Source organism: Uloborus diversus, chromosome 8 (assembly GCF_026930045.1).
Source record: "Uloborus diversus isolate 005 chromosome 8, Udiv.v.3.1, whole genome shotgun sequence".
In the NCBI taxonomy this organism is placed as follows: domain Eukaryota; kingdom Metazoa; phylum Arthropoda; class Arachnida; order Araneae; family Uloboridae; genus Uloborus; species Uloborus diversus.
In genome coordinates, this window is record NC_072738.1 from 156465905 (window position 1) to 156480964 (window position 15060).

General features: G+C 31.1%; 1 protein-coding gene across 1 annotated transcript in view; it reads right to left on the reverse strand.

Moving 5' to 3' along the window:
- LOC129228069 (5'-deoxynucleotidase HDDC2-like) overlaps window positions 1–15060 on the reverse strand; it is a 33571-nt gene that overhangs the window by 12614 nt on the left and 5897 nt on the right. The window contains exons 3-4 of the mRNA XM_054862704.1: window positions 13576–13706; window positions 2693–2795 (exon numbers count right to left, since the gene is read on the reverse strand). Of these exons, the coding sequence (XP_054718679.1) occupies window positions 2693–2795; window positions 13576–13706 (234 nt within the window). The remainder of the gene's footprint in view (window positions 1–2692; window positions 2796–13575; window positions 13707–15060) is intronic.

A 15060-nucleotide genomic window follows, 5' to 3' on the forward strand; every position in this document is an offset into this window, starting at 1 on the left:
TACAATTATAGAAGAAACCAAAGCAAGTGAAAACATGTAATGATTTAGCTGCAGAATTTAATAATAAGATCAAGGAAATTCTTTTAAATTATGATGAAACACACTTAGTGTTTAACACATACATTGAAAACTCGCTAAAATCTGCCAGTCTGTCATGCAGAAAAAAGAAAGTACATTAACACCCATTGAGTTCAAAATAACCGATTGTACTAATATTAAAAACGTACACATGAAGATCCTACTTTCTTATGTAAAAACAAGGGATAACTTAACAGCTTATCTGGCGAATAAAGCGTTAATATACACACGTAGCATTGAAAAAAACCTAGTCGTTAGCTGGAGAAATGAAGCTAAATCATTAAAAGGTGATGTGACTGCACAGCAAAGCAGTCATGGAGACAGGCGGGTGTTAAAATAGTACTGGACTATCTTCACGCTTCTAGAGAAAGAGCAACCAGTACTCATATAAATTCGCCTGACACCGATGTATTTTTGCTAGCATTGTTCTGGTTAGAATCATGTCACTGTCCATGCACATTTTTGACTGGGGTAGCTAGCAACCGAAGAATGACCAGCATTATGACCGCATTAGGACTAGATAAAACGAGGAATATTATGACTCTATGCTTTGTCAGGAAGTAACATAACAAGCTCACTTGCTTAGAAGGGAAAACTTTCTTTTTGGAAAATTTATAAGACGGCTGACAAAGATACTCTCAACGCTCTGACTCATTTGGGGATCAACTGAAGAATTCGGTACAAATGATAAAATTGTTATTGAAAGAAGGCTTTATTTGTTCTGTATATGTGCAGCAGACAAAGATTTCTGATATTGGAGAATTTCTTTGGTTCATGTTTGCCAAGCAGGAGACTCAAAATGAAAATTTTCCTCCTGCAAGAGCATCTTTGTCCCCTTACATTTTAAGAGCGCATTATCAGGTATTGGAACGGCATCTGGCTAAAAAGCAGCACCCGAATTTAACATCACCGTCAGACTTTGGATGGGAAGAGAAAGACAACTTCTATGTTCCAGTTAAGTTTATACTTTTTTGTGCTTCTGAGTCCATTTTAAAACTAGTTCGATGCAGCTGCGTAAAGGGAAGATGCATTGTTTTATGTAAATACAAATCTCAAAATATTTCACATGCACTGAACTTTGTGTGTGAAGATGATGTGGACTTATGTGAAAATCATAACCAACAGAGCGATATTGATAACGCTTCAGATGAAGATCTTTAAGTAAGAATTGTTTGTTTACCTTTAAATATATATTTTGAATTAAAATCTGAGTTTAAATAATGAAATCAATCATTCATTACTTGAGTACATAAATAAAATTATCATTATATCTAATATTAAATAACGGAAGTTGTAATTTTTTTCTGCATTGAAAAAAAAATGCTTCTTATAACCCCGAAACGCGTGTATGCAAATTATTTTACAGGTTTTTTGGAATAATAAATTAAATTTTATCGTACAAGCTTTCCAAAATATTTTTTAACTGTTACTGGTTACTAAAAATCTGCACTTAAAAAAATAAAAAAAATAAATGAATAACTTATTTTAAATTGGCAATTAGTTTTCAAATTTGAAATATAATATTATTAAAATATTAAATATATAAGATAAGTTGAAAATATGTCATAATATGCCTCAAAAATCAGTTAAAACCGAAAATTTTCATCAATGTCTAGTGCAGTCGCCATCTTGGATTCATGACGTCACACAGGTCATCTGACACAAATTCAAGCAAAACACCCGGTGAGGCATAGTTATATAGGCCATAAGGAATGTATTAGAATTGGTCTCACAATTTCCTCATTAAATTTCCCACGGAGGGTCTTTTTCCGTAAGTATGCAACTGGACTATGTAAGTATTGAGGTTCAATGCTTTGGTATTAAGAAAAAAAATCAGATAATCCGCGGCAATGGATTGTATTTCTTTGCAGCCTTATCGTACTAGTGCATCTCTGGAGTGGCGTGGAATTCTTTTCTTGGGAGCTAAAATAAAAACACCCCCCCCCCCCAAAAAAAAAAGTTGGGGACTGCAGAACTTTTTTGGGGTCAATTTTGAAAACCGAGTTGCCACGTGGCGACCGTAAATCCTGACCTTTATGATAAAGCGTTATCAACAAACAGTTTTTCTTAACCAGGCAAAAGTGTAGCAAAAGTAATTACAGAAGCATAGGAGGCTGGTGTTCCAAAAAAGTGGGGGGGGGGGGTTAGGGGGTACGGCCCCTAAAGCCTTTTTTTTCTAAAATTGGGTTGTTTAAGGACTTGACATTTATGATTCTATAGCATCCAAAAAATGCAGAATATGGCGTCAAAAATCTGGACGGATGGCCACCGCACACTTTCTCCTTCCAATTCAAAGTTCCATTTATATAAAATAAATTATAAAAGCTTATTTGTTTGCAATGTTTAGTTATTACTTTGGTGGAAAAAAATCAATCCACATTGTAAAAAATCATTTTTTCATCGATTATTAATTTTTCGCTCTAAAAAGTGAGGGGGCAGTTGCCCCCCCTTGCTCCCCCCTACAACCACCTAAGTACAGAAGTTTTTTTATTCTAATTTTTGTCCTTGTTGCTTATTTTTTTAAGCAGGGGTATAGAATTTAGTATTTCATAAAAAATTAGTTTCTTGTTGAAAATTCTGTTGAATGATTTTAGGAACCATAATGTGTACAAACCTTTTCTTTCATGTGTTTTTCTTCCTTACTAATGCCACAGAATGGAGTTAGGTCCCCAACTATACATTCAGCTATATCATGAACCAATGCCATCTTTATGCATCTATAAGGGTGTAAAGTAAAAAAATCAGCATAAAGTACACAACTTAAAAAACAGAAAAGTTTAATAAATACAAGGTATCTGCTACATTTTAAGTTCTGAACTGCATGACTTTTCATGACTCACAAGATGCAATTTTTCAAGAAATTTTTTTTCGCAAGTATATCTGAATTCATGTTTTGTGAAAATTAAATTACAAACATCTAATCTGTACTGTGGACATATATTTCTAAAAATTCAAATTAATGAGCAAGGGAGTAGATAGTTTTAAGAGGGTCATTGATCTTCACTAGGGATTGTAAATTGACTAGGACCAGTCTAGCTGGGCCCAGAGCCTGTTGCTGGTCGTCACTTTTGTATTTGTAATGTGAAATGTAACACTAAAAAGCAATCTATGCAAGAATGACAAGAGATACACATAAAAGAAGAGTTTTAACTTGATTATTTTGCTACCGAGGACATACATTTATAAATCTAAAAGTTTTGAAAAAAATTGCTGAATTCCAATAAATTATTCAAAATGATACAGGTAGGAACTTACATGTGAACAAATATTATTTTATCTCTGAAAAATCGAATATGATACGCAATAATTCTTCAATCACTAAAAATACTGAAAAATTTTAATTGCAGAATATGATTTTTCAAAATAAAAACTTCATACATGCAGCAACAATCAAAACTACTGGCGAACAGTAAAATATTTAAGCTTGATTTTTGTTTTATTTATTTTTTTGAATTTTTTTTAAATAAACATTTTATAAACACATAATGAATCTAAAAAACTTATATTTTTTAAAGGTAATAGTTTAAAAACTGACTAGCAATAATTTAATTATAAAGTTAAGTTCCAAAACGTCCTTAATTCTTTAGATCAATTTCATTTTCTAAAATCTTCACAACATGATTTAAAATTTTCAAATGACTAAAAATTTTAGAGTCTGATGAAAGAGGCAAAATTAGTATAAAAATCCTCAACTACACAACTAGAAACATAATGAGAATTAAAAATAATGCTAAACACGTAACTATAAATGTTCAAACGATAGAATCATCTAGTAAAGAAAAACGAACGAATACAGTCGAACTCTCTTATAAAGAGCCCTGATTCAACAAGAACCAGATTTAGCGAGGAAAGCAAAAATACTTGATTAGAACAATGTTAAATCTATGGGAGCCTTACTCGCTTTTGACAAGCAAACCCCACTTAAAGCAAGCAATATTTTTGTGATTCATAAAATTTCTATCGACTTCCAGCTTAGAATATCCTTTTATGGTAAATTTTCTTTAACATTCCAAAGTTAGTAATAAATCAAATTCTGAGAACAAGTGATGACAGCACTTTACTTTTTTCTATATCTAATATATAGAAGAAAGTATAGGATTCGTGCAAATTTTCGAATTTCGATGAACTCTAACGTTTTGAGGAGTGAAGAGTCCATTTCGACCATTTTTGGGAAATATCCGTCTGTATGTATGTGTGACCAGTTTTTTGTGGCCGCTCTACAGCAAAAATTACATCATGAAATGAAACTAAATTTGGTACACATATGTGCCCCTATGTGAACTTGTGCCCATTGGTTTTTGGTGTGAATTCCTCGTAGGGAGGAGGAACAATGGAACGTTTCTTCAGTCATGTGTGTCTGCTATTCCCCAGGAATTAACTGGTGGAATCAAGCAAAATTTGGTTCATATGTTGCTCCTAACACGTACAAGTGCTGATCCAATTTTGGTGTCAATAGCTCAAACGGGGGTTGAGCTATAGAACGTTTTTTCTCGCCAATTGCGACTGCTGTATCTCAAGAAAAAATGAACGGAATCAAACAAAAATTTATCGACAAGTAGCCCTGAGAGGGTATAAGAGTCAATTCCGTTTTGGCGTCAACAGCTGAAAAGGAGGTGACACAATCAAACGTCTTTTTTTCCTATTGCGAGTGCCATATCTCAAGAAGTAATGCTATGTTCTGGATGAAATTTTGAATAAATGCAAATCTATATGTACACAAGCTTTGGTTCAATTTTAGCATCAGTTGCTCCATGGGGGCTTTTTTTTTTGAGCGAATAAAAATAGCTTTATAATTGCAACAAGAAAGATAAATTATAATAGACTGTCGTCTGCGTATTTCTCGTGATTTTAATTGTTGGAAAATGACCAGAAAATAAGGATGATTTAAACTTTCTAACTGTTGCCATCTTACATTTGTTAACAAATGTTTATAATTATTTTAAGCAAGGCTTTAAAAATAATTTTCAATTTACATTCTATGCTTTGCTTTTGAGATAAATCGGAATTGGGATGATCGTCAAGTTCTGGCGTGTGTAATTTTGTTTTTGTTGGGAATATTGCTTCCTTGTCAAGCATGGGGAGGGATCAGAATTATAAGAAAGATATAGAAGAAAGTTTCGTTAAGGCCACAACATACTAGTTTTAATTTGCAGAGTACAGAACCATTCAAAATTTATATATGTTTGTATATTTGTGCTCCTCAAAAACGACATAAGAGACATTCAGACAGCTCAAAGCAAAGTAACCTTCATATTTGTTACTGTACAGAAAAAAAGATTGGAAGGGAACTTTGATGAATTTTTCACGCAATCACTTTTTACGAGCACCAAGCAAATATCGTGGTCTCTTTGCACTCGTTACAAGAGAGTTCAACTGCGTTATAGAAGCGGATGCAATTGGATTTTGAAATGTGCAAAAAATCGGGACTGACGCGTAAAAGCGTCAGAAACAGCTAAGCGTGTAAATTTTACATCTCATCTGTACAATTAAAAAAATGTGCATGTTCTTGAACTCTAAATCCATGACCAGTTATCAGTTTCTATGACTTTTGAGCATTTTATGTTGAAAATCATGATTTTCCGTGACCATTTTCGAACGGTCGAAATCCACGAATTTCCATATGAACAGACACCCTATAAATAGCAAAAAGGTGTTAAGAAAATGGTTCTATAATATTAAGATAATGCTTCTATTGACATAACACCGCTTTAAATCAGAACTAATCAGGGTTTAAGCTGAGTTTAAATGCTCTTTAGCAAAAAAGCTAAAATTGGGAGAAAAGCTTTAGCATATTGATAAAATGTTAATGAATAAGTTCACATATCTTTTTCACTGCCTACGTGTTTCATCTCCAGTTGAAACCAAAATTCAGCCATGATGACTTTAAATAAATACAAAATAGTTAATATTTCTTAAAAATTAAAAAAAAAAAAATGGAGATGTACTTGGCATTGGGAGGACACAAGTTTGACTTTTAAAACACCAATAATTATTTGGGGGGGGGGGGGGACATAATGCCCATTATGACAAAGTAATGCTGAACTTATAGTTTAAACTTGTCAGCTGAAACATACAAAACTATTAAGTTCAATATTTCCAAGCTTGCTTTCTCTTTGATTTCGCATTTTTTCTTTTGAGCATAAAAGTGCACCTTGCTTCATTTTCAATTTGGATAGTGTTTTTGCATTTTGTGAAAAACGCAACCCTAGCGGAAATTCTGCAACTAACGCTGAAAATGTAGTTGAACAAATCATTAAATTTATCTTGGAATACATCAAAAACAAAGGCGGCAGAGAAAAATTAAATCTGCAGTAAAATATTAATTTAATTACAGTCAGACTCCATATATCGAAGTAGCAATTGCCGAGAAAAAATAAGATATAAAAATTTCGATACGTAGAAACGATTTTATTCTATCATAAAAATCTCCTGAAACATTAAAATTAAAGCTAATTTTCATGCATGAAACCCAATTTCTAATTCATACGAGCATCGAATTAAATGAAAGTTAATAACTGAAAAATTAACAGAAATTACATTTTTGTGCCTTCATACATCTTCATTCTTCGGCAGTTCAACTTGATTCGCAACATGAGGAGATTTTCGTTTTGACAATGTAATCGAGAGACAAGTAAAAAATTAATCTACTTAACTTGAATGATTTTTACTGAAGCTAAAAAGACTAGGAATGATAATAAACAGACAAAAAGGATAACTTGAAACTGATTTTACAGTGTTATTGGTTACACTGTAATTGGTTAAGATTTGAAATAAATTTGGGAGAATTTAAGAACTCCAGAACGGAACAACGACCTATCTACACACCCCTCAGACCCAGATTTCTTATGAGTTTCTTAGCAACCTTTAGTAAACATAATTTTCTCCCCTAACCTTCATTTTTCATGAGAAAAAGTCTAAAGTGGAAAAAAAAAATCTACGAATGTCTCGAAAAAATTTCGATATATAGAGATTTTTTCGATATATAAAAACAGTTTTTCTATGTAATGAACATTGAAATTTGCTGGGATTTCGATATATAGAAGATTTCAATATGTGGAAGTTCGATATATGGAGGCTTGATTGTATATTCAAAAATTTTTAAACAGAAGGTTAACTTCTATCGTAAAAGGCTGGAACTAATTTACGATAAGATAAATTGCATTCCTTTAAAGAATTGAAAGTAGGGTTTGTTGATTTAAATCATAGTTTAAATCAAATGACATGAAAACATTCTAGATTTATGTCATTTCAGAACTCCTTTAAATACAAAATATGTTACATTTACAACCTCATCTTCAATTAGCAGCGCTATATTGGGTCCTGTCTCTTGTGTAATATTTCAATACCTAAGAACCAATTATTTTTCAATTTAACCGTTATTCTTTAGGAATAAAATAAAAACAAAAAGATGCAGTTCTTTCTACACTAATACGGCCATGAAAAATTCAATTGTTTACTGTATAAGGTTCTTTGCCAGCTTAAACCAAACATTATGAATGAATTCTGAACTTAAAGATCTAAAATAGAGTAACTCAAAACAAACTAGTTTCTAATAAAACATCAGAGATAATTTCTCATGATGCCTCAGTGCAGTTCATTTGCACTATTTCTATAATGGATATTAATTTTAAAGTTAAAGTATATAGCTTCATAAACAGAAGTAATTATAAGTTTTTATAACGGCTGAAATTATAATTAGATGCATAGAAAATTCTGTTGCTATTTGGTAAACAAACCAAATATACATTTAGTTCGGCCAAATATTTTAATATTCAACAAACCGAATAGCAAATGTTTGATAAATGGTCAAGAATCTTTTTTCAAATGCATTGAATGGAAGGTTACAATACAATAAGGACACAGGACAAAATTCAAATTGATACTGATTAATTTAATGACATTCAAACTTTTCTTTTATACAAAAATTACGTAAATTTTAGTGTAAAAGAAAACAGATGTTAAATTTAGTTGCTTTTCAAATTTTTAAAAATCTTATAACATATTACTATAAACTCATTTAAATATTGCACAGAATAACAGCTAAACAAACCAAATTATCCATTTGCAATAATAATTTCTGTTTGCTTTTGACGAATTCCTGGAAAAACGGGACATGACATTTAAATTTTAAAAACTAATATTCTGTCACTTGCCATGTACCCTTCTCTTCAGAAATAAATGAACTTCTTGAAATTTAACCTGTTCCCCCCCCCCCCCATACAGTTTAATGACTTTCAGAAAATCAAGTGCAAAATCAAGTTCTCTCTGTGTGTTTACAGAACAAAACATCTCTTGTTACATGCTGTAATTTCAATAAACTTCTTATCAGAATATAATATTTAGGTTAACTTTTATCTTTTGAATGTTTAGTTGTGATATGACAAGCCAGTTAAAGCAGAAACAGTTGCTTACAAGCTTGATCTGTATTGGAACAATACAATACTGAAAATTCTTTCAGATTTGTCACCACAAGTCACAAGAAAGGATTGTCGAGAGCATTGGTTTAACCGTTAAACGTATTGTGAAGAGATCAGTAAATTCAAAGATGAACTTTCAAAAAGATAAAGTAATATCCATTCTCATTCTGGCTCTCAAAATATGCACTATTTGAACCCTGCAACAAGTTATGTTATTAAATGTAGTGAGTACTTCAACAGATTGAAGGAGATTTCACTTCAAAGTTAACAGACTAACAGTTATAAATAATGTTAAAAATGAAGATACAGTTGAATCAAAAACATCAACTTGTGAGAAGCTGCCAAAGGATTTATTAACGTTTGGACAAGTTTTATTAGTTGAGTGGTAGGGAAAGAAATTAACAAAGCAATGTTGGACAGGTACTTCATATAGAAGATGAATGCACAGAAATATCTTACTTGAGAATGCATAATAGTGATTTTTGTGTTCCCTGAGAAAGAAGGTAATGTTCTATGGATTTTGATAAAATTGAGTATTTTAAGAATTCAGAATTATAACAGGCATTAGATATCATTGTTTCAGACCGCTGTATTAGCTGAACAAATGTTTGTATAATTGAAATTTACAAAGTTTAATTGCTTTGGACTTCTTGTCCATCCATTACCCTTAACAAATACATAATTTATGTGCTTAAATTTTTTTTTAAGCTACAGCTGAAATTGTAATGATCGAACACTCCTGTAGGTGCTCTAATTCGTAACACTTTCCCTTTTAGTTTGGCTGAACTTTTGGGGAGAACATGATAGCGTGAAAATCATGTCCCAAATAAATGTCCTTCCGTTACCATTTTTTAAATTTGATTTTAAAAAGTTATTTACAACAAATTCCTGGCTTTGGCTTTTTTAGCAACTAAATATGATGTGTATAAAAGTCTATGATCAGTTTTTGAATAGATATTTATTTTGATAGGCTCAGACAGAAATACATTGACTTTTTGAACAAACTGTCCTCCAGTTACCGTTGGAACCGACCTTTTGGAAGTATTTATTTTACATTAATAATTATATTTAATTTAGATAAATCTACAATGTTAAATGAAAATAAATTCTCATTTCCCAAAATAGATTAATATTTTCTATTTTTAAAATTGGTGCAAAATTCAAACATTATAGCTAAAACTTTTTTAAATAAATATTTTGTATTTGGAAAAATATGGTAATCAGTGCATCTCTAATTATAATACAGTACACTCCCGATTATTGCCGAATTAGGTGGCACAAGTGCCATGGATAATAAAAATCGCGGAGAAATTGCAAAATGGCAAAAATGAAAGACAAAAAAGAAAAAATTATCTTACCTCAAACACTTAGCTGTACTGATGTATAATACTTTTTTCAAAACAGTGAAAATATATACAGTATAAAATATTTTGTATTCTTGCACAACAGAACTTAACATCAATAAAGAACAAGTGTAAGTACGATGAAGTAAGTGCAAAAAGTAAATGAAACAAAAAAAATTAAATTTACATTTAAAAAAAAGGCCGTTGGTATTTGTTTTTTTACTGTTAAAATACATGTTCCTGATTGTTGCTTAACTCTCAGACAATCTGGAGTTTACTGTTGATACATTTTTATTTATATATAATAAATCTTTTTTATAAATTCAACTGTCTATAGGATCTGTACCCCAACAATAGAAGTTACTGACAAGTTATGTTTTCAGTAATTTTTTAAAAGCTGGGACATAATGTAGTCTTCTGTTATATCACCTTAAAGCATAACCGTTCTTTAAGGCAAGCCGGAAAAGAAGACAAAATAAAGTAATTTCATAGAAAGGTAAGTTTAAAACAAGCAAAAATGATATTAAAATCAATTAAGATCTTCAGAGGCAAAAATGTTGAGTGAAAGATTTAATAAACTATTTATTTATGCAATTGGTGGCATCGCTAAGGGGGAGTGGAGGTGCAGTGTGATCCGAATGTCATCCCCCAGATAGGCGACACGAGTAATGGTGGCGGAAGTGGAATTTCACGTTTCAGAAAAATATAAATACAGTCGAACCTCCATATATCGAACTTCCACGTATCGAAATTTTTTATGTATCGGAATCCCAACAAATTTCTATGTCCATTACACAGAAAAATTGTTTCTATATATCGAAAAAATTATGTATGGAAATTTTTGAGACATTCTTGGATTTTTTTTCCACTTCAGACTGTCTCATGAAACATGAAGGTTAAGGGACAATATTATGTTCACTAAAGGTTGCTACAAAACCTAGAAGGAATCTTTGGTTGAAAGGTGTGTATATAGGTCGTTGTTCTGTTCTGGTGTTCTTAAATTCCCTGAAGTTTATTTCAAATCTAAGTTGTGACCAGTAACACTGTAAAATCCGTTTTCAATTTACCCCTTTTGTCTGTTAGTTGTCATTCCTAGTCTTTTTAGCTTCAGTAAAAATCATTCAAGTTAAGTAGATTGCTTTTTACTTTTTTTCTCGATTACATTGTCAAAACGAAACTCCCCTAATGTTGTGGATCAAGTTAATTGCCGAAGAATGAAGGTGTATGATGGCGCAAAAATGTAATTTCTGTTAATTTAATTATCAACTTTCATTTAATCTGATGCTCGTATAAATTAGGTTTCATACACGAAAATTAGTTTTAATTTTAGTATTTTAAGAGATTTGTACGATATAATAAGATCGTTTCTAGATATCGAAATTTCTATACATCGAATTTTTCCCCGGCAATTTGCTACTTCGATATGGAGGTCCGACTAGACTTCTATTCAGAAAAGTACTCAGAATTAGGTTCACAATGTCATTTTTTAGACCTAGTAGTGAATTCCTCTTAAATCAAAAACTCAACCCAATCATTTTCCCCCCATGCTTGAGATACGCTTTAAATAAAAAAGGAACCACTAATTTCATACACCCCCTTACTTTATTGACCTCGCGATGGCTCTGTACATATGTGTCTAGGGCAAGTTACATAAAAAGTGTTCATAGTTCTCGTCTTTAACCAATTTTTTAAATTTCCTTTTCACAAAAATATAGTTGTTTCTGAAAATTTTAAGAATTTCATGTTTTCATAGCACATTATTCAATTCTTTTTTTAGGGGGGGGGGAGATTACACCACAAATTACTGCCTCGGGTGTCACCCATTCCAGGTTCGGCAATGACTAAATACATTATTTCAGTTGCAACAAATATTAGTACAATAATTTACAGCGTACAGTTTTAGAGCAAAATTAACAAGTGTACTTTTTCAAAACTTAAAATTAAATTTTAAAATATTTGATAATACAGACAAAACTTGAAGCAGTAAATTTTTAAAGATCAAAGTTTAAAGAATTTCGAATTAAAATATTAAATTTTTTCTGAGCGGCTTTCTTATACCAAATCCATTTATTTTACGTCAACATTCCTTCATCATTAACAAATGTAAAAATTGGAGATAGGGTTCAGACCAATTTTTCAAATCCCCATTACAAAAATCTGAAGCATAAAAAAAAAAAATTCCTTGAAAATTCTGTTTCTTTTGCTTGAAATTCATTGAAGAATAGTTTTGAGTTTTATATTTAAAGTAATAGTGATACAAATTTATTTTGCCATTTAAATAAATACAAATCACTTTCTCAAGTCTTTCTATTAGTATGAGTTTATTTTGTTACTGTTATTTTTTTCTTTCAAATCTATACAAGACAGAAATTTATCATCTTGGCTTAAGACTATAACACTGCATAGTGGCAATCTCACACTGAATCATTTCTGCTTATTTTCGTACTTCAAAAGATTTAACAAAATATCTTACAGAGAAAATTGCCATTTCAAAAGGTTATTATATAGAATTCTGATCTATAAGATGTGTTTCTTATCCTCTACAATTTTCTTTCATCAAGTTACAGTGTTTTCATTAGCAATCCAGCTAAAATTTTGCACAACACAAACCCAATGAAAACACATTGATGACCTTCAGCAGAACAATTTCAATTCAGTAAACTTACTTTTGATACTACAGTGAAAAAAAATTTGAGATATCAAGTTTGAGTTATCAAGGTTTTAAAATAGTTACACTAGCAACTCACACAATTACACACACATACGCTATATGCAATTATATATGTACTATTAGATCACTTTGAATTACGATCAGTAAAGTAGTCTTCAATATTTTACTTATTTGAAATTTTATAATTGTCGAAAGTGCACAGGATGAGATTTTGAAATTAACAACAATTTCAACTCTTTTTTTAACCTAAAAATTTAAAAATTCTAATTTTATCTTCAACCAGTAACCCCACATTCAAAAAGTTCTCGGCCGCCATTTTGTAGGAGTCAAAAAAGCAAAATGATGAACACATTTTCCGTTTTTGCTTGAAAACCGATGGATAAAAAATAGATCCCCTTTCCTCAAAATGGACAACAAATGCACAAAGATTCTAAACTCTGGGGGAAACACAGCACCTCCCTCATACCAATACTCCCCTATTATCTTGCCCCAATCCTCAATTCACAAAATTTCCAAGAAAAGGGATGAAAAACGTTAAGCAATTGTCACTGAAACTGGTTTACTACAAAAGCTGCCATAGAAAAAAGACAATTGAAACTTGCTTCTGTGCAAAAATTTTGACATATCATGGGTTTCGAAAAATAAATTTCAAGATAACTATAAAAAATACATAGGAGTTTTATAGAAAATGCAAGGGAATTTTTATTTTTTGAGACATCCAGGGGTTTTGAGATAAAGAGGTTCGAGATATCAAAGTTAGACTGTATATGACTGTTCTTTATATTTAATATTTGTTGGCGATAGTAATTAAATTCAAAAATCACTTGAAAATTATGCTTAGTAAAACTCACATAAAACTAATGTTCAGAACATTTAAATACAGTGAATCAATGTTAATACATTTTTGAAGGGGCTGCACGAAAAAACATAATAGGTATACCTTAATATGGATTGGACTCTGCAGTGACCAATTTTAAAAACGTAAAAATGATAAAAACATGTTAAAGAGAAATTTATAAATGTTGCTTCACTGAAATTACATTTAAAGAAAAAAAAAATACATTACTTGTTTCTATCCAGATTTGGACATGCATCTTTGTCCAACAAAAATGCCATGATGCTCATTCGATACATGTGTCCTGCAACAGTTTCGCATTCTGGAATCTCTCTTAAAACCCAGCCTGTTCTCTTCAAATGCTATTTAGATAGAATGAAATCTTTGCTGTAGTGAAATATAAATTTATAATAATTCAACAGATAGTTATTGTTACATAAAAATTAATAAACATACTGTACAGAAATAGAATATGGAAGAAACCATGCATAAACAAATCAAGTTGATTAATTTATCAATTTTTAATTTTACAATGTTCCTTTTTCTATTCAATGCATAAAATATATAACATCTCAAACATTAGAAGTAAAAACTGAACTACAAGCAAGTTGTTACAGTAGTTAAAAGAAAAATAAAACATTGAGAATTTAAATAAGCTTCATAGATCCAAATTCTACAGTTATCTGCACTAAGTAATTAAGTTGTTGGTCCTAACTTTGTAAGATAACGTCGCTACGGTTGCATTTTGCGCAAAATGCGAAAGTACTATCACAATTACAAAAATAAAGCAAAGTATTTTTGCTTTTTTGTTAAAATAAAAAATAAATGAATTAAACAACTGCATGATCCAAGAGAAGAAGCAAGCAAGAGGATAGTAAACTTAATCTTTTTAAAATCTTAGCTAAGATGTTTAACCCTCCGACGGTCCTGAGTCATAAATAACATACATGAAATTCTTCCATGAATTTTTTTTTAGTAACTCACCATGTACATTAAGCGTCCTACCTTCTATCAAAGCGCAGCTATTGCCTTGCGCCTGGTACCATTTGACAACAAACATTTAGTATCTGAAAAATATATGTATAATACTTTTGAAACGTGCTCACTAGGGCATGATAAGACATTCAAAACCATCAGAGAGTTAAATTATATTAAGTTCAACAATACCTTGCCTTAATGGGAATCATGTCTCTCCAATAAATGCATTATTGGGAGGAGGGGACTTGCAACTTTTTTAAAACCAAGCATATGCTTTTTTAATGGGAAATATAATCGAAGAATTTCGATTATACATTTTTAAAAAACCATATTTATTACTTTGAAGATATCCTAAAGGAAATTTGAATTTAATTTTCAACTGAAGATAAGCATACTAATACCCAGCATTTGAAATTACTGCTGGTCCTAGACCAGTGAAACTTGCCTCGAAACACCGCAAAAAAGGAACCATTGATCCGTGGGACCACCAATGGATTTTTTTGATCATAGTAAGCTAGAAAAAATTCAAAAGCATTAGACAGACTGTACATTTGACCATTTAAAAGGCCAGATTTAAATGTTTTATTGCCTGAAAGACCAGTAAGAATATTCTCTGATTTTTAATGTTGAATACCTTTAGAAATATTGAAAACTTTCAGAATAATAACATGTCAGCTTTTTACTAAAACCTTTTCCTCAATTTTAGTTTATGCTAAAGAACCTTTGAACTCTGCTTAA